The sequence below is a fragment of the Pipistrellus kuhlii genome, unplaced genomic scaffold (genome assembly GCF_014108245.1).
Source record: "Pipistrellus kuhlii isolate mPipKuh1 unplaced genomic scaffold, mPipKuh1.p scaffold_m20_p_12, whole genome shotgun sequence".
In the NCBI taxonomy this organism is placed as follows: Eukaryota; Metazoa; Chordata; class Mammalia; order Chiroptera; family Vespertilionidae; genus Pipistrellus; species Pipistrellus kuhlii.
Window position 1 is genome coordinate 28862291 of NW_023425427.1, and position 25809 is coordinate 28888099.

At 36.5% G+C, this 25809-nt stretch overlaps 1 protein-coding gene across 2 annotated transcripts in view; it reads right to left on the reverse strand.

Moving 5' to 3' along the window:
- Positions 1 to 14726: 14726 nt before the first annotated feature.
- The window catches only part of CUNH9orf85 (chromosome unknown C9orf85 homolog), a 51237-nt gene continuing 40154 nt past the window's right edge, over positions 14727 to 25809 (reverse strand). Inside the window, exons 3-4 of one of the 2 annotated variants that reach the window (XM_036433808.2) lie at positions 15438 to 15551; positions 14727 to 14910 (exon numbers count right to left, since the gene is read on the reverse strand). In XM_036433808.2, coding sequence (XP_036289701.1) covers positions 14757 to 14910; positions 15438 to 15551 — 268 coding nt within the window. In that variant the 3' untranslated portion in view covers positions 14727 to 14756. Of the gene's footprint in view, positions 14911 to 15437; positions 15552 to 23458; positions 23580 to 25809 lie in introns of those variants that run through there. The other variant, XM_045580120.1, reaches the window with a different exon arrangement.

Below are 25809 nucleotides of genomic sequence, written 5' to 3' on the forward strand. Positions count from 1 at the left end.
TAAAACAAAACAAACAAAATAAACAACCACCAGTTATAAAGTACTACAAGGAAGCAATCAGACAGATCCAGAAATGTAAACATTCCTAAGACAACTGACCTGGTCTTTTTAAGTACAATTTGTCATGAAAAGAAAAGCTGTGTGTGTGGGAGGACCCAGGGGAGGTAGCCTAAATAGATTTAAAGAAGTGTAAGAGGGGAAAAAAGAAAAAGAAAAAGAAGACCAGCCTCGGCCTGATAACTCAGTTAGTTAGTCATCCTAATACACCACGATTGCAGGTTTAATTCCCAGGAAGGGCACAAAGAAGAAGCAACCAATGACTTCATAAATAACTGGGACAATGAATTGATGTTCCTCTCTCTCTCTCTCTCAAATCAATTAAAAATATTTTAAAAACACATTTTTAAGAGATCCCTATTAAACTATTTCAATACAAATGTCAGTTTCTCCAATTTACTTTTAAAAACAAAAATATATGGAAATTAAGCAATAATGGCAAAATATTAGTATTTGTGAAATATACAGGAGATATGCATTTATTAGACTAGTGCTTCTCACACTTTAATGTGCACACAGATCAGCTGAGGGTCTTCTTAAAATGCAGATTCGGATTCAGTAGGTCTGGGGTGGGGCCTGGGAGTCTTCCTTTCTAACAATCTCTCCAGTGATGCTTCATGATACTCCTCCATAAACCACATTTTGAGTAGCAAGATATAATATTTTATTGACATATCTGATTATTTGAAAAAATAGTTAAGGCTAAAGAAAAAGAAATGAGTTTGTAAATTCAAAACAGAAGAAAACAAAAGTCAAATTAAAAATAAACAAACATGCCAGAATCGGTTTGGCTCAGTGGATAGAGAGTTGGCCTGCGGACTGAAAGGTCCCAGGTTTGATTCCAGTCAGGGGCATGTGCCTTGGTTGAGGGCACATCCCCAATGGGAGCGTGTGCAGGAGGCAGCTGATCAATGTTTATAGTTCTCTATCCCTCTCTCTTCCTCTCTGTAAAAAAAAAAAAAAAAAAAAAAAAAATCAATAAAATAAATTATAAATAAATAAATAAGTAAACATGAGAGAGGCTAGAGCTAATGGTAGGGAAGGTTGTGACCCAGTACAGCCACCTCTCAACCTCTTCCTTCCTGTCATCGCAGTAAGAGGAAGGCTGGATCATCGAGCAGGTGGTGAAATGGGAAATTCCTGAGGTGTTTCCCACACTCAACCCTCTCTTCCCAGCCCAATTGGACACCAACTCAAAGACACTCTCCTATTCCAAAAGCCACCACCCTGATCAAAATCCTTATCACTTCATACCAGAGTTTCTGCAACAGCCTCCAACTGTGCAAAGCGTCAGTATTTTCCCTAAACCAGCTTTTCCTGATTTCACCAAGTGTCAATGACATACTTAGGCTTTAGGTTTAACCTTTTCAGTTTCCAAATTTTGGAGTCATTCCTATATCCTCCCTACTCTCTTATCCATTATGATTTTTGTAGACCCCCAAGTACTTTTGCCTTCATGGGCCCCTTCCTCCATTAAAAAATGTATCTATCTACCTACCTACCTATTATCTATCTATCTATCTATCTATCTATCTATCTATCATCTATTTATCTATCTATCTATCTATCTATCTGTCTGTCTATCTATAACAACTGCATGGTCATACAGGTGACTACTATACACACAAAACTTACTTTATATAGTCATTATTTTTTTCATTTTGTGATAAATTAAAATTCAGACATCTTTGTGGGCTCCTGAAAGTATTATAGATCCTCGGCACTGTGCTTCCTGCCTAATGGGTCAGTCAGTTCTGCTATTCACTGAGATCCACAGTCTATGGGACCAAACCTTCACTCTCTATCCTGGAGATCAGGGCCTCCATAAACCTGACTGCTGCTCACCGCAGAAGTCCATGTTCTTCCCATAGGAAGGCCTTCCTTTCCCCATGGTCTTCCAGGACCACAGCTGAGTAAAGGTATATTACAGATGCCAGCATATTAGAAGGTCCCTCAGTAAACCAGGCCCATACTCCTCCAAGGGCTCATAGAAATCTTCCCATGAAGACATGTGGATGAGGCGAGGAGGGCAGTAAAACAGGGGACCAGGCAATGTAAGGGGCTGAGCCACCTGCTTGGCAGTTCACTTGATGCGTGGATCTGCATGGGACTAATCGTACATATCCCGTTTCCATTTGTGATGGAATGCTGCTGCACAAACACCCTTCCATGGTTCAGTGGAGCCGCCCATTCATGTCAGGGAGTTCGGGTCACATGGATAGATAATGGCCCACGGTAAGGCTTTCAGGCTCTCCCTGGCCACAAGAGCAAGCCAGAGCTGCTTTCATATAGTCATGGTTGTCAGCAGGTTGAGTCTCCTACTGGAGGTTGCTAGAGGTGCCATAAGACAGTCTGTTGGTCATAGACATTTGGGTATCATTGGACACGCTGGCTTGTGAGGCTCACGTGGCAGGGCAACTTGCACCACAGCCTGCACCTGCTTCAGGACACTTTCTTGCTCTGGATCCCACTCAAAACTGCCAGCTTCCCAGCTTCCCAGGTAAATGGGTTGGAACTGCATGCTCCAATGTGGCCTATGTGGCCTCCAAAATCCAGAGACCCAACATTCGCCGTGCCTTTTTATTTATTTTTTAAAAATATAAATATTTTATTGATTTTTTTTTTGCAGAGAGGAATAGAGAGTTAGAAACATCAATCAGCTGCCCCCTGCACACCCGCCACTGGGGATGTGATCGCAACCAAGATGCATGCCCTTGACCAGAATCGAACCCAGGACCTTTCAGTCCGTAGGCTAATGCTCTATCCACTGAGCCAAACTGGTTTCGGCTCGCTGTGCCTTTTTATGGTGGTCAATGCAATGTGCAGCAACTCACGTCTCACTGACCACCATGGGCCCCTTCCTCCATTAAAAAAATGTATCTACCTACCTACCTACCTATTATCTATCTATCTCTCTATCTCTCTCTCTATCTACTCTCTATCTATCTATCATCTATCTATTATCTATTTATCTATCTATAACAACTGCATGGTCATACAGGTGACTACTATACACACAAAACTTATATAGTCATTATTTTTTTCATTTTGTGATAAATTAATAGTACCTTTTAATGGTGGTCAATGCAATGTGCAGCAACTCACATGCATCCAACTGCTGCACCCCCTCAAACACATCACACATGTTTGCATTCCGTTCCTCAAGTAGATTACAAACCCTCGGGGCAGAGACTGTCTTACCCTTCCGTGGAACCTTCCCTAGCACTTCAGATCGTTTGTCATGAGCAAAAGAATGAAACTACTTCAATGTTCAGAGCTATGCCATTACATGTCCATACACCAAGTTACAAAGCATGACTTAAAAAATGGTCAGCCCAGCCGGCACGCCTCAATGGTTGAGTGTTGATCTATGAACCAGGAGGTCACGGTTCAATTCCCAGTCAGGGCACATGCCCGGGTTATGGGTTCAATCCCCTGTGTGGGGTGTGGAGGAGGCAGCTGATCAGTGATTTTCTCTCATCAATGATGTTTCTATTTCTCTCTTCCTTTCTGAAATCAATAAAAATATGTTTTTTTTAAATAATAAAACTTTTAAAATGATCTAAAGAAATAATCTGCCCTATGTGTTCTACCCAATTCTAATAGAACATCATAGTGATTGGAACATAATGGGAAAGAGCAAATTAATTCAAAATTGACTGAGTCAGATAAAATCCTGACAGCACTTAATATAGTCCCAGCAGAATGATTTTGAGTCTTCTTGAGTGATTTCACTTGCAGGCGTGAGCCAGTCCAGCCTCTGCTTTTGATTAGCAGGGCTTAAGATGAAATCAGATCGCCAGCATGCGGCTTTAAAGAGATAGTTGACTAGAGGATGGTAATTTCCCACCTATATTACAAGGCTCCCTTTCAATGTGTTTTTGCGCATTCTGTTAAAAGTGACTCTGATTTTCATGTCCTCAACAGATTTTTCTTCTCTGAATGCCCTTCCAATATGCCTTGTTTTTGACAATCAATGGCTTAGGACAATTTGCAAGGATTTGTTTTTCTCTGCTGCAGATCGATTCCTATCTTGCCTTGATTTATGAGGATGCATTTAACCTCCCATCAGTGTCAAGAGGGGTAGTAAGGTCTTTTTCTGCAGATAATAAAAAAGCAAGCAGCTTTATTTCTTAGATTCTATTACAGGATTTAGAGAATACAAAAGAGATAGCAGAGGGTTGCTGTAAGAGAATCAATCACTCAAGTGTGCTGCTGCACACATAAACATTCAAGTCCAACAAGGGCTTTGTGTGTGTACAGAATATGCCTGGACACAAATGAATATTCAAGACCAACAAGGGTTTTATATGAATACAGACTATGCTCTTACCATCGCAGCTTGGGGCCACATAGATTGATAAATGCATTTTAACTTAATAACAACATAAAACCTAAGTGCTACATTCATCTCTGGTGACCACAGATGGTACACATAAAATAATCCGCTGAGTAATAATGGGCTGGGGTGCCAATTACTCCCCGGGAGGATTACATTTCCATTTTTGTAAGTTTTTAATATTGAGAAATAACATACAATTGTAAAGTGCACAAATCTTAAGAGTACAGCTCAATACATAGATATGTACAGTATATGTGTATGTATATGTTCATGTGTAGATAGGCATGTAACTATCACTAGATGGAGAAGCAGGACATGTCCAGCACTTGAGAGGTATCCTCCATGCTCACTCTTACTTATTACCAACCTCTCCAAAGGGCAACCAGTATTCTGACCTCTATCAGCATAGATTAATTTTGCCTGTTTTTTTAAAGTAATATTTTTAAAAAATATATGCATATATTTTTAGTGGTTTTAGAGAGAGGAATGGAGAGAGACAGAGGGAGAAACATGGGTGTGAGAAAGAAACATCCATCAGTTGCCTCCAGCATGAACTCTGACCTGGGTATGTGTCCTGAGTGGGAATCGAACCTGCCCCCTTTTGGTGTAAAGGACAATGCTCCAACCAACAGAGCCACACTGGTCAGGGCTACTTTTGCCTGTTTGTTTTTTTTTTTTTCTTTCTCCCCCGCCCTTTAAATGGAATCATGCAGTATTTCTATTTTGCGTCCAGTTGTGTTTGTTTTTTCATCATTAACTTGTGAGATTTGGTATATGTTGTTGAGTACCTCACTAGTTTATTGTTATTGCTGAGGAGTATTCTATTGTATTTACCACAATTTATTCATTTTGTTATTGAGGGCTATTTAATTCCTTTTAATAAAATTGGACAAATTGCAAGTGAACATTTAACAAATTGTACTCTGGTCTGAATCATAGAATACCGTATCAGAAATTGAGAAACACATTTTCCTCCTCTGCATATCCAGTGGCAAAGTTTTGAAAATGCTTTTCCTTCTCTATTATAGCAATACCTAGTGGCCTAACAAGCCAGCAGGTCTAGATGGGAGGAGCATTTGCATTTGGAAACAGGGGGCTTTTGTTGTAAGAGACCTCAGACAGTATCTAGGTGTCCATTAGAACTAAGTGACATCTGGGCTCCACCAGATTTCTGTTTTGGCTGCAATCCATCCCAGGGAGCCCATTTCAGTTGAAACCAGCTGGGTCTCCACAATTCTACAGTTCAAATGTGTATTAAGTGATCGTGCCAGGCAGAGACAACAGGCACCCACGTGGCTTCCTCCCTCTGGGATTTTCACTTTCGGTGGGATATCCTCTCAACTTTACCAACAGTGGCGCGGCATCACTAAGTGTTTCCAGAACGACCAATTGAGTGCTTCCCATATGTAAATCCATCACCTAATAGGATTCGAAATGTACTATTTCCATTGCCAAGAAATGGATTCCAAAACTGTTTCCAAATGATTTATAAGAAATTCTTGCTTCTTTCAGTAAGCCTTGTTTTTGTCACTGGCCATTAGTGCTGCGAAGGTGAGAAACATAGAGGAAATCTATTTTGAAACGGTGTGTTAACTGTTCGGTGCATTTCCAAATAGCATGTTCAGTATGCTTTGGGATAAAGTGTAGTAAATACACGATTCTCCCAGTGTTTCCAGATGTTCTAGACATTCTTAATATATTAATTAAATATTTCCCCAGAATAACATTTGGACACCTATAGCTTTTCATTTAGAGCACTTCACCAGAAAACATACGGTGTATACTATCCAACAGTGTAAATGGTTTAAAAGTCAGGCTACCTGCTGTTTCCTGCCTCTGCGGACATGCTGTCATATCCTCTGCTGAGGGACGTCAGCTCTGGGCCGCAGGAGACCATCTTTCCTGACTGCAGCTGGTCCTGGCAATTTCCCCGGGGACTCATTCATTTCCTCTCAGACATTCAGGTTGCTGTTCCCCATGTTACCATCATTTTTCTTCATAATGGTAAGAGAAAAAAAACCTCTTACAGATGAAAGATAATAAGCACCATAAATGGAGCACCTCCCATGGGCCAGGAGCTATATGGGTACTATATTTAATACTCACAGAAATCTTTTTTTTTTAAATATATTTTATTGATTTTTTTACAGAGAGGAAGGGAGATAGAGAGCTAGAAAGGTCAATGAGAGAGAAACATCAACCAGCTGCCTCCTGCATACCCCCCACTGGGGATGTGCCCACAACCAATGTACATGCCCTTGACCGGAATCGAACCTGGGACCCTTCAGTCCGCAGACCGACGCTCTACCACTGAGCCAAACCGGCTTCGGCACAGCAATCTTCTACTATAAAAATCACTGTCCTTGTTTTCAAGATACTTAAGGTACACATAAGGTAACCTCACATGGGTAAGGACATTGAGCCAGGGTCACCTGACCAGTAAGAAGCAGGGTTAGGATTCAAACAAATGTGCCTCCTACACTCCTGGAGTGCCTCCATCTCCTACTCTTCCTGAAGTCAAGATTTATGTGGCTTTATCTCAAGGCATGGATTTGACAGCAGTGTACTATTAATTTTTAAAATGAAATATTATAATTACTGAAAAAAACACTATTTATTTATTTATCCTTTATCCTCATCTGAGGATATTTTCCCATTAATTTTTAGAGAGAGTGGAAGGAGAGGAAGAGACACAGAGAGAGAAACACCTCCTGCACATGTCCCAACCTGCAGAGCTGGGGGCCCTTGACTGGAATCAGAGCCAGGACCCTTTAGTCCGTGGACTGATACTTCAGCCACTGAGCTGTAGTGAATTCAGTTGTAGCTAGGGCTTACACTTACTTTTGAATTCAGGTGAAATTTACACACAATAAAGCGAATGAATTCTAAGTGTTACACTTTATATTTCTAGGCACTTGTGTAACCATCACCTAGACTCTAGATCCTTGATGAAGACACTGGTGATTCCAGCACTCCAGAGGCTCCCTCATGCCCCTTCCTGGTCAGTCCACAATCCCAAAGGAAACCACTATTCTGATGTCTATCCCATAAGTTAGTTTTGAATATTTTTGAACTTCATATGAGATCATAAAGTGTATAATCTCTTGGATGTGGATTCTTTTGCTCATCTTATTTGTGAGGTTCATCAGTGTACACAATGTACAAAATGGAAAAGTTAATTTTCCCTTGCCTCAAAATGGAGAAGTTAATTTATATACTTCAAATTAATGTTGTTCGAGGTTTTAGAAACTTCTAAACTGGATTTTGGTGAAAAATATCGCTTAGTCAACTTAACACTTAGATACAAACTGTATTTTCATATCCAATATATTTTTTAAAATCCTCTACATTAATGTCAACTACCAACTATATATTTTATGATAATACGAATTATTTTCTTTAAAATAAAACACAATTTTAAGTTTATAAAAAATATTAAAAGATAATATAGAAATGAAAGGTGAAAATTCATGTGTAATTTTATGTATCAATAGTACTATCTTTTGAAAGCCTGGTGCTTCAATTCTTTAAAAAGTCTTGTAGATGAGATTTGGGGAAACTGTAATTTTTTCCATATGTATAATTACTGACAAAAATGTGGGATCCCTTGGATAGAGTTGAGCAAGTAATCCCAGCATATCCCCCTGACTTCATAAGGGTTGTCAGTCAAAATTGTGGAAAGTAGACTTGCAACACTCAATATTATTAACAAATCTGAACAAAATGAGTGACAAAAATCTATACCACAGTTATATGGCGGATGGCTATAATATTTTTTTTTCTTTTTAATGTAACTTCTTAACTGGACAACCATTCAGTAGAAGACTAATGTTACCAGGGAAGGAAAAGACTTAGAAAGGATGTAAGGAAGGGACAGAGGTGTGTTTGAATTAATGATATTACAAATTTCACTTAAGAAAAATCCTAAAATGTTTAGGAACATAAAATGTTATTTGTAGTTGAAATAATATAGGCTTTGGAGCCATAAATACTTGTTATGAATCTCAGCATTATCTTTTTTACTTTGGCAAATTATTAAACCTCTGAGCCTTAGTTTAGTCACTTGAAAGATGAAAAATACTTACTCAGAACATAGTCAGTACAGCTACAGACATATCCAGAATTGTTACAAACACCTATATTCCTTCTATTACTCAAGTAGGTCTTACTCAATAGTCATTAGGGAAGAATAAAAAAAGTGAATTCAGTTGTATCAGCAACAGCTAAAAACCTAAGCATTCTCTAATGATGCCTGGGAACCAACAGTTCTTCAGACACACACACACACACACACACACACACACACACACACACACACAAAAAAAAAAAAGGGAGAGAGAAAGCTCTAAATCAGTGTTTCCCAAATTTTTGACGTATGTGTACTCCTTCTATAATTTTCGTAATGCTTACTACCCCTCATACTCATGAGAAGGTAGAATTAGGTGCAGCTAAGTACGGTGCAGTGCATATTTCCACCAAACTCCGGTGCAATGCATATCCCCACCAAACTCTTCCCATACTCCTGGGGTACGCACACCACATTTTGGGAAACACTGCTAAATTGTCTAACAGAAATGAGATCGTGACAGAGGGCCTATCAGCAGAGTCCTGAAATAGCAGTATTGAAAACAGTGGAACCCTAATCGGTTTGGCTCAGTTGGCCTGCAGACTGAAGGGTCCCAGGTTCGATTCAGGCATTTACCTTGGTTGTGGGCACATCCACAGTAGAGGGTGTGCAGGAGGAAGCTGATCGATGTTTCCAACTCTCTCTCTCTCCCTTCTTCTGTAAAAATAATCAATAAAATATATATTTAAAAAAAAGAAAAGAAAATAGTGGTGTTATCCATTTAGCAATTCACATATTCTGCACACTAGCCCTAATGTGCAGAACAGGTTCTGGGATCAGATGATCGTATAGGTTCAAAACCTATACAGTGTTTAGCTGTATGCCAAATCACTTAACCTCAGTTTCTTATTTATACATGAACTGGTAAATCATGTTAGTTATCGCCACGCAAGGCCATAATGAATATTCAATGTGCATCTCATGTAAAGGGCATAGTTTAGTGCAGTGCCAGGATACATTAAGTACTCAATGCATGTGCCCCTGGCCTTCTAGGACACCTTTCTTGATTTTCTTTCCACTTTGGTCACTCCGCAGCCTTTTAAGCTGCATACATGCCAGGCAAAACTCCAGCAGTTCTCTCAGAGAACAGTTGCCAGAGGCTCAGAGCTAGGCAGAGACTTCCAAGGTCCCCGCGCTTGCGTCTGGTCTTACCCAGGTGCTGAGACCTTGATGAATAGTCTTGGCATTAAGATCCCAGAGAATACGTGCTTGGGAATAAAGACAACACTCGAGGAGTAAGAGATAGAAATGAGGACGTCTAGAAAGAAGTGTGAAACTGAAATAGACCACCCCTAACAAATTTTAAGCCCAAGTTCTGACAGGAGCAAAGTGATCTATAGTAATTCATTTTTTAGAGAGAGCCTCTATAATTTCTAGCATACAATAAAAATCATTAGACATGCAAAGCTGGGGATAGTGACTGAAAATCAAGAGATAAAATAATCTATTAAAAGCAAACAAAAGTGAACAAGGACTTCAATATAGCTACATTAATGTCAAGAAAATAGAGAAAAATATGGACAAGAAAGGTAACAAGCAATCTTTTAACACAATTAAAATCTATAAAAAGATTCAGATGGACATTTTAGAACTGCAAAATTCAGTATCTGAAGTTAAGAATTTATTAGATGGGTTTAAAAGCAGACTGAACACATTAATCCTATTATAAAAGTAATGTCAGCCCAAACAATAGAAAATATATAAATTGAAGCACAGAAAAAAAAAGTAAAAAAAAAAAAAGAAAAAAAAGAAAAGAAAACAGAGCACAAGAAAGACAGGAATAAAAAAGTTCCAACAGTAAATCTAACTGGCATGCTGGAAGCAGAGGCAATAACAAGAAAAAGCAATATTTGAAGATATAATGACCAACCATTTTCCAAGTTGGTGTAAGGACATTTACCAATAAAGGTCAGAAAACCTTAGGTGGCATAAATAAGAAATTCACAACTTAGAAATTATCGTCAAATGCATGAAAATCAAAGATAGAAAACATATTAAAAGCATGTGATCTTACCTCATAGGACTCTCTTTCTTAATCATTCTCTTCCTTGCTGTTCCTTAAACATGCTTGGCAAATCTTGGGTTAGAGTCCTTGTAGTGGCTGTTTCTTTAGCCTGGAACATTCTTCCCAAAAATGTCTCTCCACTTTATTTAAAAACTAGAGGCCAGGTGCACGAATTCATGTATAGGTGGGGTCTGGCCAGCCTGCCCCGATGGGGGCCACTGGGCTGGGCTGGTAGAGGGGAGGGGATGTAGGAGGTCAGCTGGCCCCACCCCTGAGGGGAGGACCAACTGGGGCCAAGGCTGGTCCCACTCCCGATTGGGAGTGGGGCCAGCCAGGGGGAGGGACCGTGGGCAATTGGGAGGGAGGGGGCAATTGGGGCCCCAGTTGGGCTGGTTGGCCGCTGCAGTGTGCATCATAGCAACCAGCCATTCCAGTCATTCTTGGTGCTTGGCTTTTATATATGAAGATCATAGCCTACTTCCCACCCACCTGTGCACCCTCCTCTCCACCTCATCCATGCCCTTAGACTTTCAATCATACCACCATGCCTTATTTTTTCTCATAGAACCTTTCACCTTCTAATATATAATTTACTTATTATGTTTACTACTCATTGTCTGTCTTTACCCACTGAAAGGACATTTGTTTTGTTGATTGCTGTACCCCAAGTATTTTGAACAGTGTTTCGCACACATAGGTGCTCAAAGATGATTTGTTGAATGAATGAATGTTAACCATTATATTGTTACCATTATTAATCCAAGCCTTCTTAGCAACCTAATAACTTGCTTGTGCCATATCCGACCTATAATATAGCTTTCTCTATTTACCTAGAAATGCTTTTGACATGTGAACACAGTGGTACTATAGGGCAGTAGTTAAATAAATAAAAAAAACACAGACTCTGAAACCAGATTGTTATTTAGCAGGAAAGGAGTAAACGGGAAGCTATAATAGATACAGACGCGCCATTTATACAATTTTGCGGAAAAAAAATGCATTTAGCACTCTCCAAGTCTATTCTCTGCTGATCAGATGCATGCTCAACAAGGCCTGCGTAACATGAGAAAACGCTTGCCTGTCAATCACACCTGGAAACAGGAAATTGGCCAGCATGGATATGGCCATTACATGTGCATGAAATCTAAATACATATATTTCTAGACAAAGAAGGCTCTAGGTCTCTGGCTCCTGGAACTCCTGCTGCAGGGGGCTGAGTGTCCTGCACCTGCATGGCACATAGCCATGTTGAGCTCCATTCATGGAATAATAAACTTTAATTAGCCTGAATGTTGAACCACACTCAGCTACAACATGGAACAGGAGCTGTGGACACTGCCCTTGTTTCTGACTTTGCTGGACTCCCAGCTACACCTTTTCCAGGACTGGCTTAAGAAACAGGGGACTTTGGAACCCAAGAAATGTAACTCCATGCCAATAAAGCCTGTTTCCACAACCCAGCCTCCAGTGGGGGCTTCTGAAAATGCTTCTTTCAGTGGCACCCGAAAAACCAAGTCTGGTCCTTGAATTCCTCTGGCATCAACAGGATATATGTGTGTGTATGTATATATATATATATTATTTTTTTTTTCTGCATTCCAGATACATATGTCTTCTTTTGTAGAATATAGGCAAACAATCAAATTGATGCTCGTTACTAATTAATTTATACATATACATTCAATAGTAGCAATAATAACACTTGTGTAGTGGTTTTACAGGTTCTAAGTATTTTACATATTAATGCATTTAATCCTTCTAACAACCTCTTAGAAATCAAGGCACAGAAAAATTAATTTGTATCAAGTCCTATAGCTATTGACTGAGCCAAGATTTAGATCCATGTTGGGCTTCAATTAAACACACACACATACACACACACACACACACACACACACACACACACCTTTTTGGATTAGAAAGGATAATTCCTAAATAAATAAATGAAAATAAACTAAATAGCCCTAGCTGGTGTGGCTCATTGATTGGGTGTCATCCCATGCACAGAAGGGTTGCCAGTTCGATTCCCGGTCAGGGCACAGGTTGCGGGGTCAATCCCTGGTAGAGGGCATTCAGGAGGTAGCCAGCCACTCTCACATTGATGTTTATTCTCTCTCCCTTTCTTTCTCTCTAAAAATCAATAAAAGTAATTTTTTAAAAATGATCTACATATAACAATTAAATTGAAGTCTGTTAAAAGAAAACACAATATTTGTTAGCACTAAAGAACGAAATGCAGATATTAGTAGGTGTCACTAGGTGATGCTGTTTGTTAAATTTCTCTCCTGGTAATCTGAGGACTTATTACTTACTCAGAGGGAAAGAACTTATTCTAGGCCTAATAAAAATTCAGTAGTCTCTTTAGCCACAAAAGTTATACAGTCCAGAAAATAAATTTATATGCAAACAGGTAAGCCACCCAAAGAAATTTTTAGTAAGACTGTAAGGTTAGAGTATTGAGACTTCCACATAATGAACATGGTATCTCTCTCTAATTTCATCTTTCTCTATTTTTTTTTCCTTCATTTTCTTTAATGTCTTGATAAGATTTTGTTGACAGAGTTCTTGAGTATTTTTAAAATTTATTTCTGGTTAACATATCTTTGATACCACTGTAACGTTATCTGTCTTTACTTTTTTACGTTAAAAATTTTCAAAACTTTTTTTTTACTGATTGATTTTTCAGAGAGGGAGAGAGAAACAGAGAGAGGAAAACATTGATTTGTTGTTCCACTTATTGATACATTCATTGGTTACTTTTTGTATGTGCTCTGACCGGGGATAGAACTCACAATCTTGGTGTATCAGGACAACACTCTAACTAACTGAGCTACCCAGGCAAGGACTATGTTGAAATATTTTAAATTGACATTACACTCTTAACCAGGCAAAATGTATACTGCACACTTACCAAACTGACAGAAATTCACCAATCTGATACCAAATGTTGGAAACAATGCAGAGCACTGGAACTTGGATACACTGCTGTGGGGAAGAGATGGCAGTCCCTCTGAAAAGACAGCTGGCACGATACATTACTGATGCCCTCGACCACTGCTAGATTCATGTACACAAAAATGTGTACCAAGAAATAAAACGTGTACTAAAAACACATATAACAATGCTCTAAGCAGTATTGTTTATAATAGAGGAAAATTGAGATAACTCAAATGTCTGTCAATATATATTCTATTTATATATAGAATATAATATAAATTGTGGTGCATAAATATAATAGAATAAAACAGAGACATCTAAATGAACTAGTAACAGCTTTTGCAACAACCTGAATCAATCTCACAAATTTCATATTAATAAAAGAGGTACAAAATAACGTGCAAAAGTGCATTCAAAACTAATGCCTGCCACTTATTTTTAAATGGTTCAGCAAATAAAATATATATCCATATCTACCTATTCAGACAAAAGGGGCAAACTGTTAACAAATATGAATCTAGGTAGGATTATACAAAGGTTCATTGCATTATTTTGCTACTTTTCTTTAGGTTTGAGATTTTTCATAATAAAAAGAAAAAAGTTCAAAAATCAGATAAAGTTAATTTACATTTTTTAGTAGTTTCTTCATCTGTGTGATAGATGTATGAGTTTCCTTTATAAATATTTACTAAACTATACATATATATTTTATGCAGTTTTCTGTATGTATATTTTATAAAAGAAAAAAGGTTAAAATGTGATGATAAAAATACATTTTAAAAAACTGCTACATACTTGTTAAACATTATTATTTTAAAAATTAACTTTTTGCTTTATAAAGCAGCCAAACATTAACAAAGGAGGCTTTTGTTTAGGGGTACTTTACTTGAGGTAAATTTATCAAAAAGTACATACCTGAGGACCAATTTTTGAGGCTAACAATGTCATCTAATTTTTTCTATGAGATAGTTCTTACAAAACCATCAATTCTGAATCTTGTTACTTTGACATTCTTCTACATAATTCCCATGAACTGCATTATGATACCTCAATGCTCACTTGGCAGATCTTTTAGCTTATGTTACTTGGAAATCTATTGTAAGAAAACTCTGCAAAAGCTTTATAATTGTTCAAATATTATACACAATTTATATTGTCCAAGTATAAATGTTATCATTTTCTATAGGTCGTTTTAAATTCTTTATTAGGATTTCACAGTATTTTTCTATAAAACACTCAAAGTCTAAAATTGTTCAGAATTTCATGTTTTCACACTGATTTTTAATACATTAATCTATTTGATTGTCATCTTCTTCTGAGTCATCTAAATCAATATTAAAATCTAAATAATCAATTTCTTCTTTATTTCTTCTGCATCTTCTTCTACAATTGGAATGTGGATTATTTTCATTGTTTTCTGTCTTTTCTGGTTCTTTATTAAACCTAAAGATAGAAAGAAAAACCTTTTTATTTCCCAGGCTTTCACTATTTACATATGTAGATTGAAAATAACTTTCCACTACATTTCCTGATTAACAGAAGCCTAATAAAATAAGTAAAGAGAAAAAAATCCTTGAAGACTATGTTAAAACCCATCAAATTATATTATTATAATTCTTTAATGTATTTTTCAACATATAGTTATTGACTGTTGTCAAAGTAGGCTCAAAAAAAATAATGCATGATGTCCCATAAAGAAAAGTAGTCACATAATAAGGAATTTTCAATAATGAGTAATGAATATGAACATCACAGATAAATATTTTAATTTCCTAAAAATATGAAGTTTTACTTATAAAGTTTCACTTCAACCTGTAATGATAAATTAAGACTTTTTTCCTATTAGGCAGAAAAAGTCTACATTAGTGTGATACACTGAAACTTACCAAAACCCTCAGAGCTAATGAACATTTCCTTAAATAAAATTGGCTTGCCAATTACTAAAACCTAAACATAAAAGAAATACTCACGGAGTAACAATGTCTTCTTTCTTTCCACATTTTGCGCAAACTTCAAGTTCACAGGCACATGGTCTACACATTATGTGATAAGAGTCTTTCACGGTCTTTTGTAAACATTTAACACTAAAAGTAGAAAATGAAATCAAACATTAATTTTTACTAATTACCTAAGATGTATGATATTTGATAAAATGAGGAACTAAAGGTAAATATTCTAGATAAAAAGCCCGAAACTCAAAACTCCTAAATTCCAATCTCAGAAAAAGGATGCATATATAAAACTTTAGACGATAATAATAATAAAAAAAAATCCAATCTCAGGTATTTAGCTTATATAACTTTACAATTAAATAAGCATTTCTAGATAACAGGTTACAGATGTACTTGAGATATATCTGCTTTCATAATGCCTTAAAAAATGTCATCTGCAAACAGTGACAGTTTTATTTCTCCCTTTCCAACTTGGATGCCCTTTATTTCTTTTTCTTGCCTAATTACTCTGGCCAGGACTTATGAAAGCTGAATAAAAGTGGTAAGAGTGAGCACTCTGTCTTGCTCTGATCTAAACAGGAAAAGCTTTTAGCTTTCTCCTGATGAATATGATGTCAGCTGTTGGCTATATCTATTAAGATGATCATATAATTTTTATCTTTCATTCTGTTAATATGGTGTATCACATTGATTGATTTGTAGATGATAAACTACTGGTATCTTTGCATTCCTGGAACAAATCCCACTTGATTATAGTATATGATCCTTTTAATGTACTGTTGAATTTGATCTGCTACTATTCTGTTAAGGATTTTTGCTTATATAATAGTTGGGAATATTGGCCTGTAATTTTCTTGTGATACCCTGTCTAGTTTTAGTATCAGTGATGCAGGCCTCATAAAATGGGTTTGGAAGTGTTTCCTCCTCTTCTATTTTTTGGAAAAGTTAAGAAGAGTTGGTATTAATTTTCTTAGAATGTTCAATAGAAATTAGCAGTGAAGCTATCTGATCTTGCCCTTTTGTTTGTTGGGAATTTTTTATTATTGATTCAATCTTTTTACTAGTAATCTATTCAGATTTTCTCTTCCTTAATGATTCAGTCTTGGCAGATTGTATGACTAGGAATTTATCTTTTTTCTAGGTTGTCAAATTTTTTCTAGGTTGTAAAATTGTACACCAAATTTCCTAGGTGTACAATTGTTCATAGCAGTCTGTTGTGAATCTATTTTTGTGGTATCAGTTATAACATCTCTTTCATTCTAGATTTTATTTGAGTCCTCTCTAGCTAAAGATTTGTCAGTTTTGTTTATGTTTTTAACTAATCAACTCATTAATATTTCCTATTGTCTTTTCAGTTTTTGTTTCATTTATTTTAGCTCTGATCTATGTTAATTCCTTATTTCTAAATGCTTTGTACTTTTTTTTTTCTTTCTCTAGGTCCTTAAGGTGTAAAGTTAGGTGTTTGTTTCTTTTTGTAAGCAGTTATTTCTGTGAACTTCTCTCTTACAACAGTTACTGTTGCATCCCAATGTTTTGGTATGCTCTATTTCCATTTTCACTTATCTCGGGGTATTTTTTTTTTTTTAATTTTTCTCGGATTTCTTCTGTGACCCATTGATTGTTTAACAGCATGTTGCTTATTCTCCACAAATTAGCAAATTTTATGGTTTTCTTCTTGTAAGTTGATTTCTAGTTTCATACTATTGTGGTTACAAAAGATGCTTGATATAATTTTAATCTTCTTAAATTTTTACCACTTGTTTTGAGGACTGACATATGACTTATCCTCAACAACATTCAATGTGCACTTGAGAATAACGTATATTCCATCGCTTTAGGATAGAATGTTCTGCATATCTATTGTATAATAACAAAAGCATAATATGCTAATTAGACTGGACAGCCGAAAGACCTTCCCAATGAAGCTGGGGCTGCGAGGGCTGAGGTAAGCTGTCATGGCTACAAGGGCCGAGCCCCTTGCATGAATTTCGTGCATCGGGCCTCTAGTATTTGTATAATATTGTTAAAAATGCCCATACTACTTAAAGCAATATACAGATTCAATGCAATCCTATAAAATCTTGATGACATTTTTCACAGAAATGAAACAAATAATTCTGAAATTTATATGCACAAAAGACCCCATATAGTCAAAGCAATATTGAGAAAAATGAACAAAGTTGGAGGCATCATGCTCCCTGATTTCAAATTATATTACAAAGCTATAATGATCAAAATGGTATGATATTAGCTTAAAGAGACACACAGATCAAAGAGATTAGAGACCCCATAATTAAACTCACTCATATATAGTCAATTAATTTGCAATAAAGCAGACAAAAATATATTAACAGACTCTTCAATAATTGCTGGGAAAACTGGACAGCCTCAGACAAAGGTAAAGAGAATGAATCACAATTATACATCATACCCCAAAACTAACTAAAACTGGATTAAAGACTTAAATGTAAGACCTAAAACCATAAAACTTCTAAAAGAAAACATAGGCTCTAATTATTTAAATTTGACACCAAAATTAAAGGGAACAAAAACAACCAAACAAAAATAAGCAATTGGGACTAAATCAAACTAAAAAGCTCTGTATAACAAAGGAAACCATCAACAAAATAAAAAGGCAACCTACTAAATAGGGAAAATATAAGTAAAACATATATCTGTAAGAGGTGAATATCCAAAATATATAAAGAACTCATACAAATCAATAGAAAAAACAATCAATCTGATTAAAAATTGGGCAGAGAATCTGAATAGACATTTTTCCAAAAATAATAAACGGATGGTCAACATGTATATGAAAAGATGTTCAGCGTCACTAGTTCTCAGGAAAATGAAAATCAAAACCACAATGAGATTATTCCTTCAAAAAGCCATTATCAAAAAGACTAGAAATAACAAGTGTTGGTGAAAACATAAAGAAAAGAGAACCCTTGTGCACTGTTGGTGAAAATGTAAATTGGTATAGCTAGTGCTATGGAAAAAGTATAGAGGTTCATAAAAAAATTAAAAAATAGAACTACCGCTGAAACCGGTTTGGCTCAGATAGAGCATTGGTCTGTGGACTGAAAGATCCCAGATTCGATTCCGCTCAAGGGCATGTACATTGGTTGCGGGCACATCACCAGTAAGGAGTGTGCAGGAGGCAGCTGGTGGATGTATCTCTCTCATCAATGTTTCTAACTCTCTATCCCTCTCCCTTCCTCTCTGTAAAAAATTAATAAAACATATTAAAAAAAAATAGAACTACCACATGATTCCGCAATCTACTTCTGGCTATTTATTTGAAGAAAGTGAAATCACTAACTCAAAAAGACATATATTAACCCATGTTTATTGCACCATTATGTATAAAAGACAAGAAATGGTTTAACATCGACCTATGAACAAGGAGGTCATAGTTCGATTTCCTGACAGGGCACATGCTTGGGTCACAGGCTCTATCCTCAGTAGGAAGCCAACCAATGACCTCTCATCACTGATTTCTCTCTGTCTCTCTCACTTTCTGAAATCAATAAAAATCTATTTTTAAAAATCCACTTTAAACATGAATATACAGTTAAAGAAAGTATAGTACCATGACAATGAAGGGATACATTTTCCAAAAAACACACAATATTCCTGAATGTTTATGTACTCAACAACAGGCTGTTAAAATAAGTGAGGGGAAAACTATGAAATAAAAAGAGAAATAGACAAGTTCATAATTACAAATAGGGACTTCATCACTTCTCTCTCTAACTAACGGGATGATTAGACAAAAAAAAAAAAAAAAAAAAAATCAGTAAAGATATAGACACCTGGTTGACAGAAGACTATGAACCAAATTGATGTTTATAGAACTTTCCACCCAACAAGATCAACATATCCTTTTCAAGTACATATGAAATATTCTCCAAGATAGATCATATCTGAGCCATAAAACTAACCTCAATAAATTAAAAACAACATAAAAAACCACACCTATCAACTTATATGAAATATATTCTTTTACCAAAGTGAAATTGACTGAAAATCAGTAACAGAAAAATATATGGAAAATGCCCAAATATATATAAATTAGATCACTTCTGATGAATCTTCAGATCAAAGAGGAAGTCACAGAAAAATTAGAAAATATTTTGACTGAATGACAATGACAACATATAACCAAAATTTGTAGAAAGAAGCTAAAACAGTTCTTGGGAAATATATATAATTACATGTTTATATTAAACAAGAAAAATGATCTAAACTTCCATATTAAGAAAATAGAAAAAGACAAATAAATTAACTAAAAGCAAATAAAAGGAAGAAATATTGATATAAACAGAAAATAATGAAATTAAAAACAGAGAAAATTAATAACACCAAAACCAGGCTCAATGAAAAGATTAATATAATTCACAAACACATAACCAGACTGATCTGGACAAAAAAAAAAAGAAGAAACAGATTACCAATATCAGGAATTGAAGAAGGGACATCATTACAGATCCAACAGATATTGAAAGCATAGTAATCAAATTTTACTGACAACTCTGTGCCCATAAATCAAACAACATTATTGAAATGCACAAATTTGGGAAAGAAATGTTACCAAAACTTGCTTAAAAAGAAATACTTAATCTAAAAATTCCTCTATCCATTAAAGAAAATTTTAATCATAGTTAAAACTCTTCAACAAGTAAAACTCCAGGTCCAAATGGCTTCATTGATGAATTCTACCAAACATCTACACTAAAAAAAGAGAAACATGAAAACTTATCATCCCTCCACTGTTGTGGCCGGCAAGACCCTGTTGAGGCAGCGCTCCAGGCCAGGGAAGGAACGAGCAACCAGACCCACAACAAAGAATGTAGCATGATACGCTTTAGCCAAGCATAACTGTTAGTCATAAAATAGTTCTGTTGCAGGGCTCAACCCCCAGGCAGGCACGTCCTGTTTCCAGTAGCCGCAAGGCAGAACAAACAGACCAAACCAGGTCAAACAGAGACTGCTTAAGCTGAAAATAACCCCCACCCCAGGTGTTGTATGAACTTTAAATGTTACTGTACAAGTGGAATTTTTCTATAACTTATAACTGACCTTTCTTTGTTAAAACTTTAGCCAATCATAATCTGCCAGGCATCCCTAAAATGGGGATAAAAGTAGCATGCTTAGAGTGGGTCGGGGCTCTCGTTGCTCGCTGCTGTGTCAGTTGAGATGTGAGCCCGGACTCGAGTTTGTAATAAAGGCTTCCTAAATTCCAATTTGGCTGACTGGTGGTCGTCATTCGCGGGTCGGCCACAACACCACCGGCCAATCATGAGTGAGTATGCAAATTAGCCCAACAAAGATGGCAGAGGCCATGAAGCTGGAGTGAGTAGGAGGCTTGGGTTGTCCTTAGCAATGGAGGAAGATAAGTTTCTCACCTGCCCTGGCCTCCCCTCAAGGAGGGGCTGGAGGAAAGAAAAAAAAAACAAACAGGAAGGGCTGGGAGCCTGGGTCACGGGGGGGCATGGCCAGCCTGAAAATAGCCATCAGCCCCTCACTCAGGCTGGCCAGGCACCCCAGCAGGCACCTCCACTCCATGGGGGCATGGCCGGCCTGCAAACCACCACAGGACCCTTGATCATGCTGCCGCATGTCCCAATGGAACCCCCACCTTGATCCGGGATACCCTTCAGGGAAAACCTGCCAGCCCCAACCTGTGCACCAGGCCTCTACCTATACTAATAAAAGGGTAATAAGCTAATTAGACTGGGAGACCTTCAAGGAGACCTTCCGGATGTTCTTCTGGACAAAGCCATGGTGGCAGGGCTGAGGTAGAAGTGGTTAAAGGCCAAGAGGGGAAGGCAGTTGTGGGTGATCAGGCCATAGGTGGGACAGTTGGGGGCAAGCAGGCCAGCAGGGGGCAGTTGGGAGCGAGCACATTGACAGGGGGCGGGCAGTTGGGGGTGATCAGGTTGGCGGGTGGGAGGCATTTGGGGGTGAGCAGGTCGACAGGCAAAGTGGTTAGGGTTTGTAAGGAAGACAAACCATATGATAATCTCAATAGATGCAGAAAAAGCATTTGACAAAATTTAATAACTATTCAGAATAAAAAGCCTCAGTAAACTATGAATTGGAGGAAAATTCTTCAACCTCATAAAGAGCAACTACAAAGAATCTATAACCAATATCATACTTAATGATAAAAGACTGAATACCTTCCCCATAAAATCAGAAGCAAGGCAAGAGTATCTGCCCTCATCATTCCCAGACAGCACAAGATGAAATGAAATAAAAGCCATACAGATTGGAAAGCAAGAAATAAAACTGTGTTCATGTAGAAAATCCCAAAGAATCTATTTTTATAAGCATTAGAAATAAAATGTGAGTTTATTAAAGTCACAATATATAGTCAGTAAACAAAAATAAACTGTATTTCTACATTGTAGCAATGGCCAGTGATTTTCTGTAAAAATTGACAACCTGATTCTAAAAGTTATTTTTTTAAAAAAGCTAAGTAACTATAATAGTCAAAACCTCTTTCAAAGAGAAAAAAAGGCTGGAAGATTCTCCTGACTGGATTTCAAGTCTTACCATAAAGCCCCAGTAATCAAGATAGTGTGGTTGGTGACTAACACACAGATCAATGAGATAGAATGGAATCCAAAAATAAACCCATACATATGTCAACTAATTTCCAACATAAGACAACGGGAATTCAAGGAAGAAAGGGTAGCTTTTTCAACAAATGTTGCTGGAATAATTGAAGAGCCATAAAATCAACAAGAAATGAGTTATAAACCCAAATATAAAAGTAGAAAATATTTGCAAAACACATATCTGATAAAATAGTTATACTCAGGATATAAAAAAAACTTTCAAAACTCAGTACAAAATAAGTAAACAAAACAACTCAATAAAAAATTAGCTAATGAACAGAAAGAACTACCCCAAAGAAGAAATAGGGATGCCAAATGAGCACATGAAAAGGTGCTTAGCACCAGAGGTCATCAGAGAGATGCAAATTTTAATCACAATGAGATTCAGCTTATGGCTAAAATATCTGGGACTTTCAAACTATTGATGAGAATGTACTCAATAAATGGCATAGCCACTCTTGGAAAAGTTTGACAGTTTAATATAAAAACAACCTTACCATACAATCCAGCAATCTCACTACTATATATTTAACCCCCCCCCCCCAAATAAAAACATATGTTCACACAAAACCTGTACATAAATGTTTATGGCAGTGTAATTCATAACTACCAACAGCTAGCAAATGTCCATCAACTGGTAGAAAGAATGAACAATTGGTGGTCGAATCAGTAGAAAAATAAGTTTGTATTAGGAACATTTTCAGGGTTGAATTGTTTTTTTTTCTTTTTTGCTTTAGTTTTTTTTTTTTAAGTTTTAAAATAATTTTAACAAAAATCTATTGTGGCTAGGTTCATTTCAGGATTTAAGAAAATTACAATGTTTCAATTTCTCTAGTATGTTGTTTCACACCAGGGACTTCACGGGTAAACTAATCCTTAAAAGTATCCAAATAGCTAATTCAGGGATAAACCTATTTACTGAATTGTCAAAGTTAAAATTTACATGTAAACTACGCATAAAAATGGGATCTCCTGTTTTGAAATCTGAAGTAAAAAAAGATCACAGATTCTACATTCTAGCCCAACTAATTCCCAAAAACAGTCCCTCAAAACACTGGCTCAATCACCTGCATAGTTTATTGAAATGCAGATTAATGGCTACACCCATGATTTACATAATGAGAATCTTGGGAATGGGTCCCAATCTGTCAGTTAAACTCTTTTAAGACATTCTTATGAACATTGCCACTTGTAAACCCCTGACTGGATCAAAGAAATACTTCCTCCATGGGGGGCTTTCTAGTGTTTCCACTGCTGGCTGAGACTGGAATTCTATTGCTGAAGTAGATTATTCTCTTTTCACATTTAAATTCATTCCGAAAACCGGTTAGGTTATAGTACTCCTAGGACTATAAATATACCTATTTATAAGGAAATGCACACATATTTTGTAACTGACATGTTTCCTCATATTTGTGAAAATGTAAATTATATACATTTTTAGATGTTTACCATCTTCCCAGTTTCTGTCACAGAAGTGGGACCTTGATATGCCTTCTATTTCAAAACTCTTAATCCATGCTTGACATCCTCACTGGAAGTAGAGTGAGAAAAGTCTGAAAGTAAGTTTCTGGATTTTTTTTTAATTTTTTATTTTTTTACCACAATAGTATATTTGCCTAGCCATAGAATCTTGATCTTAATAATTAAATTGTTTAGATATTATTTTAATGATACATGATATGAATTCCAAATTGTCATAAAACTCATGAAACACACTAAAACATCTTTAAAATAATTGCAATTTATTTAATCATTCCTGAGAGTGTGTTTTTCATATAAAATACATAGTAAGGAGAGACTTTAAAATCACCTAATGTAAGTTTTACCTAATTTTCCTTTAAAAATAGCTATATTTTAGAAAATTTTATGAGTACATTGCAAAGAGAACTTCAGATATTAAAATAATGATGGTTTTGCCTTTTTTTCTTTTCCCTCCCCCTCCATTTCTCCATAGCATACAATTCCTAGGTATAATCAAACAATCTTGAATGTTCATATACCTCAAGTAATTATTTTAATGAAAACTGTGGTCAAATAAAAACACAGGTCATTCCTATAAGCCATGTTTACTAACAAAGGAGGTAGTAATACACTTTTTTAGAATGTTATTTTAAAAGTAAAAAGACATTTACCTTTTTATAATGAAAAACACACAAAAAAAGTAATTAAGTTAAAAAATGTTCATTACATATTTAAGGATGAAATCAGAGACAAAATTTGAAGTTTTCAATGGACCACTTGTCTCACTAATATTTTTATTTTTAAAGTTATTTTTCATTTGAAAGTTATTAATATTAATACTTTATGAGCACGTTATTTATATTCATATTATTTATTAAATAATTATTTTTAAATGTCTTGTTCATATCTAATATAAATATCAATATACATAAAACCTATATACATATATGAACCAAGTTCTCTGTGGTCTCAGTCATTTTTAAGAATATAAAATGGGGCCTAACCGGTTTGGCACAGTGGATAAAGCCTGTGGACTGAAAGGTCCCAGGTTCGATTCCGGTCAAGTGCATGTACCTTGGTTATGGGCACATCCCCAGTAGGGGGTGTGCAGAAGGCAGCTGGTCAATGTTTCTCTCTCATCAATTTTTCTAGCTCCCTATTCCTCTCCCTTCCTCTCTGTAAAAAACAAATCAAACATATTAAAAAAAAAAATACAAAATGGTTCTGAGAACACAGTGATATCTATGTATACAAAAGCCTAATATGCAAAGTGTCCCCCCAGGTGGGAGTTAGGCCAACTGAGTTCATTATGATGTGTGCTGACCACCAGGGTGCGATGTGGATCAAAGGAAGGCCCTGGCTAACACTGGCAGCCAGGGAAGGGAGACAGGAAGGGAGGCCCTGGCTGATAGTCGGCAGCCGCCAGGGACCCTAGCTATGCATGAATTTTGTGCACTGGGCCTCTAGTGCACAATAAATACCAATGGGGAAAAGAATTGCTCTATATTTCTAGTACTTACTAGAAATGAAAGGCTTCCTTTACTCTGCCACAACGTTTCTAGCACTGCCTCCAGTTCTTGGTTATAGTATTGCACTTTAACCTTTATCCTAATTAAGCTCCACTTGCATACTCTCACATATTCGATGACTAAGTGCTTTCGTAAACAGTGAGCTGTGCTACTCCACCCTTACTGTGCAAATAATAGAAACTTAACATTGACAGAATTCCACAACACATTTCCTCCAAGGGCTCTAAGTAATCTGTGCTAACAGAGAAAGATTCTAAAACTTTACTAAGGAATTACATCATATGATACTTAGAAAATGTTTTTAAGAAAACAATATCCCCAAATTTCAAGAACTTTGAGAAGTTATAATTCACTTTCCTGTGTCCCTAAATGAGGTGTTTGAAAATAAGTAGAAAGATCAAACCAACTTTCCCCTCGCCCCCTTCCTTCCTCTTTCTTTCTTCTTCTTCCTTCCTTCCTTCCTTCTCTTTCCTTTCTTCCTTCCTTCTTCCTTCTTCTTCCTTCCTTCTTTCCTTCTTCCTTCCTTTCTTTCTTTCTTTCTTCTTTCTTTCTTCTTTCTTTCTTTCTTTCTTTCTTTCTTTCTTTCTTTCTTTCTTTCTTTCTTTCTTTCTTTCAATTGATTTGAGAGACAAAGGAAGAGGGAGGGAGAGAGATGCCAATGTGAGAGTGAAACATTAATCAGTTGTCTCCTGTTCACACCTACTGGAGACCAAACCCACAACCTGGGCATGTGCCCTGACCAGGAATGGAACTGGTGACCTTTTGGTGCAC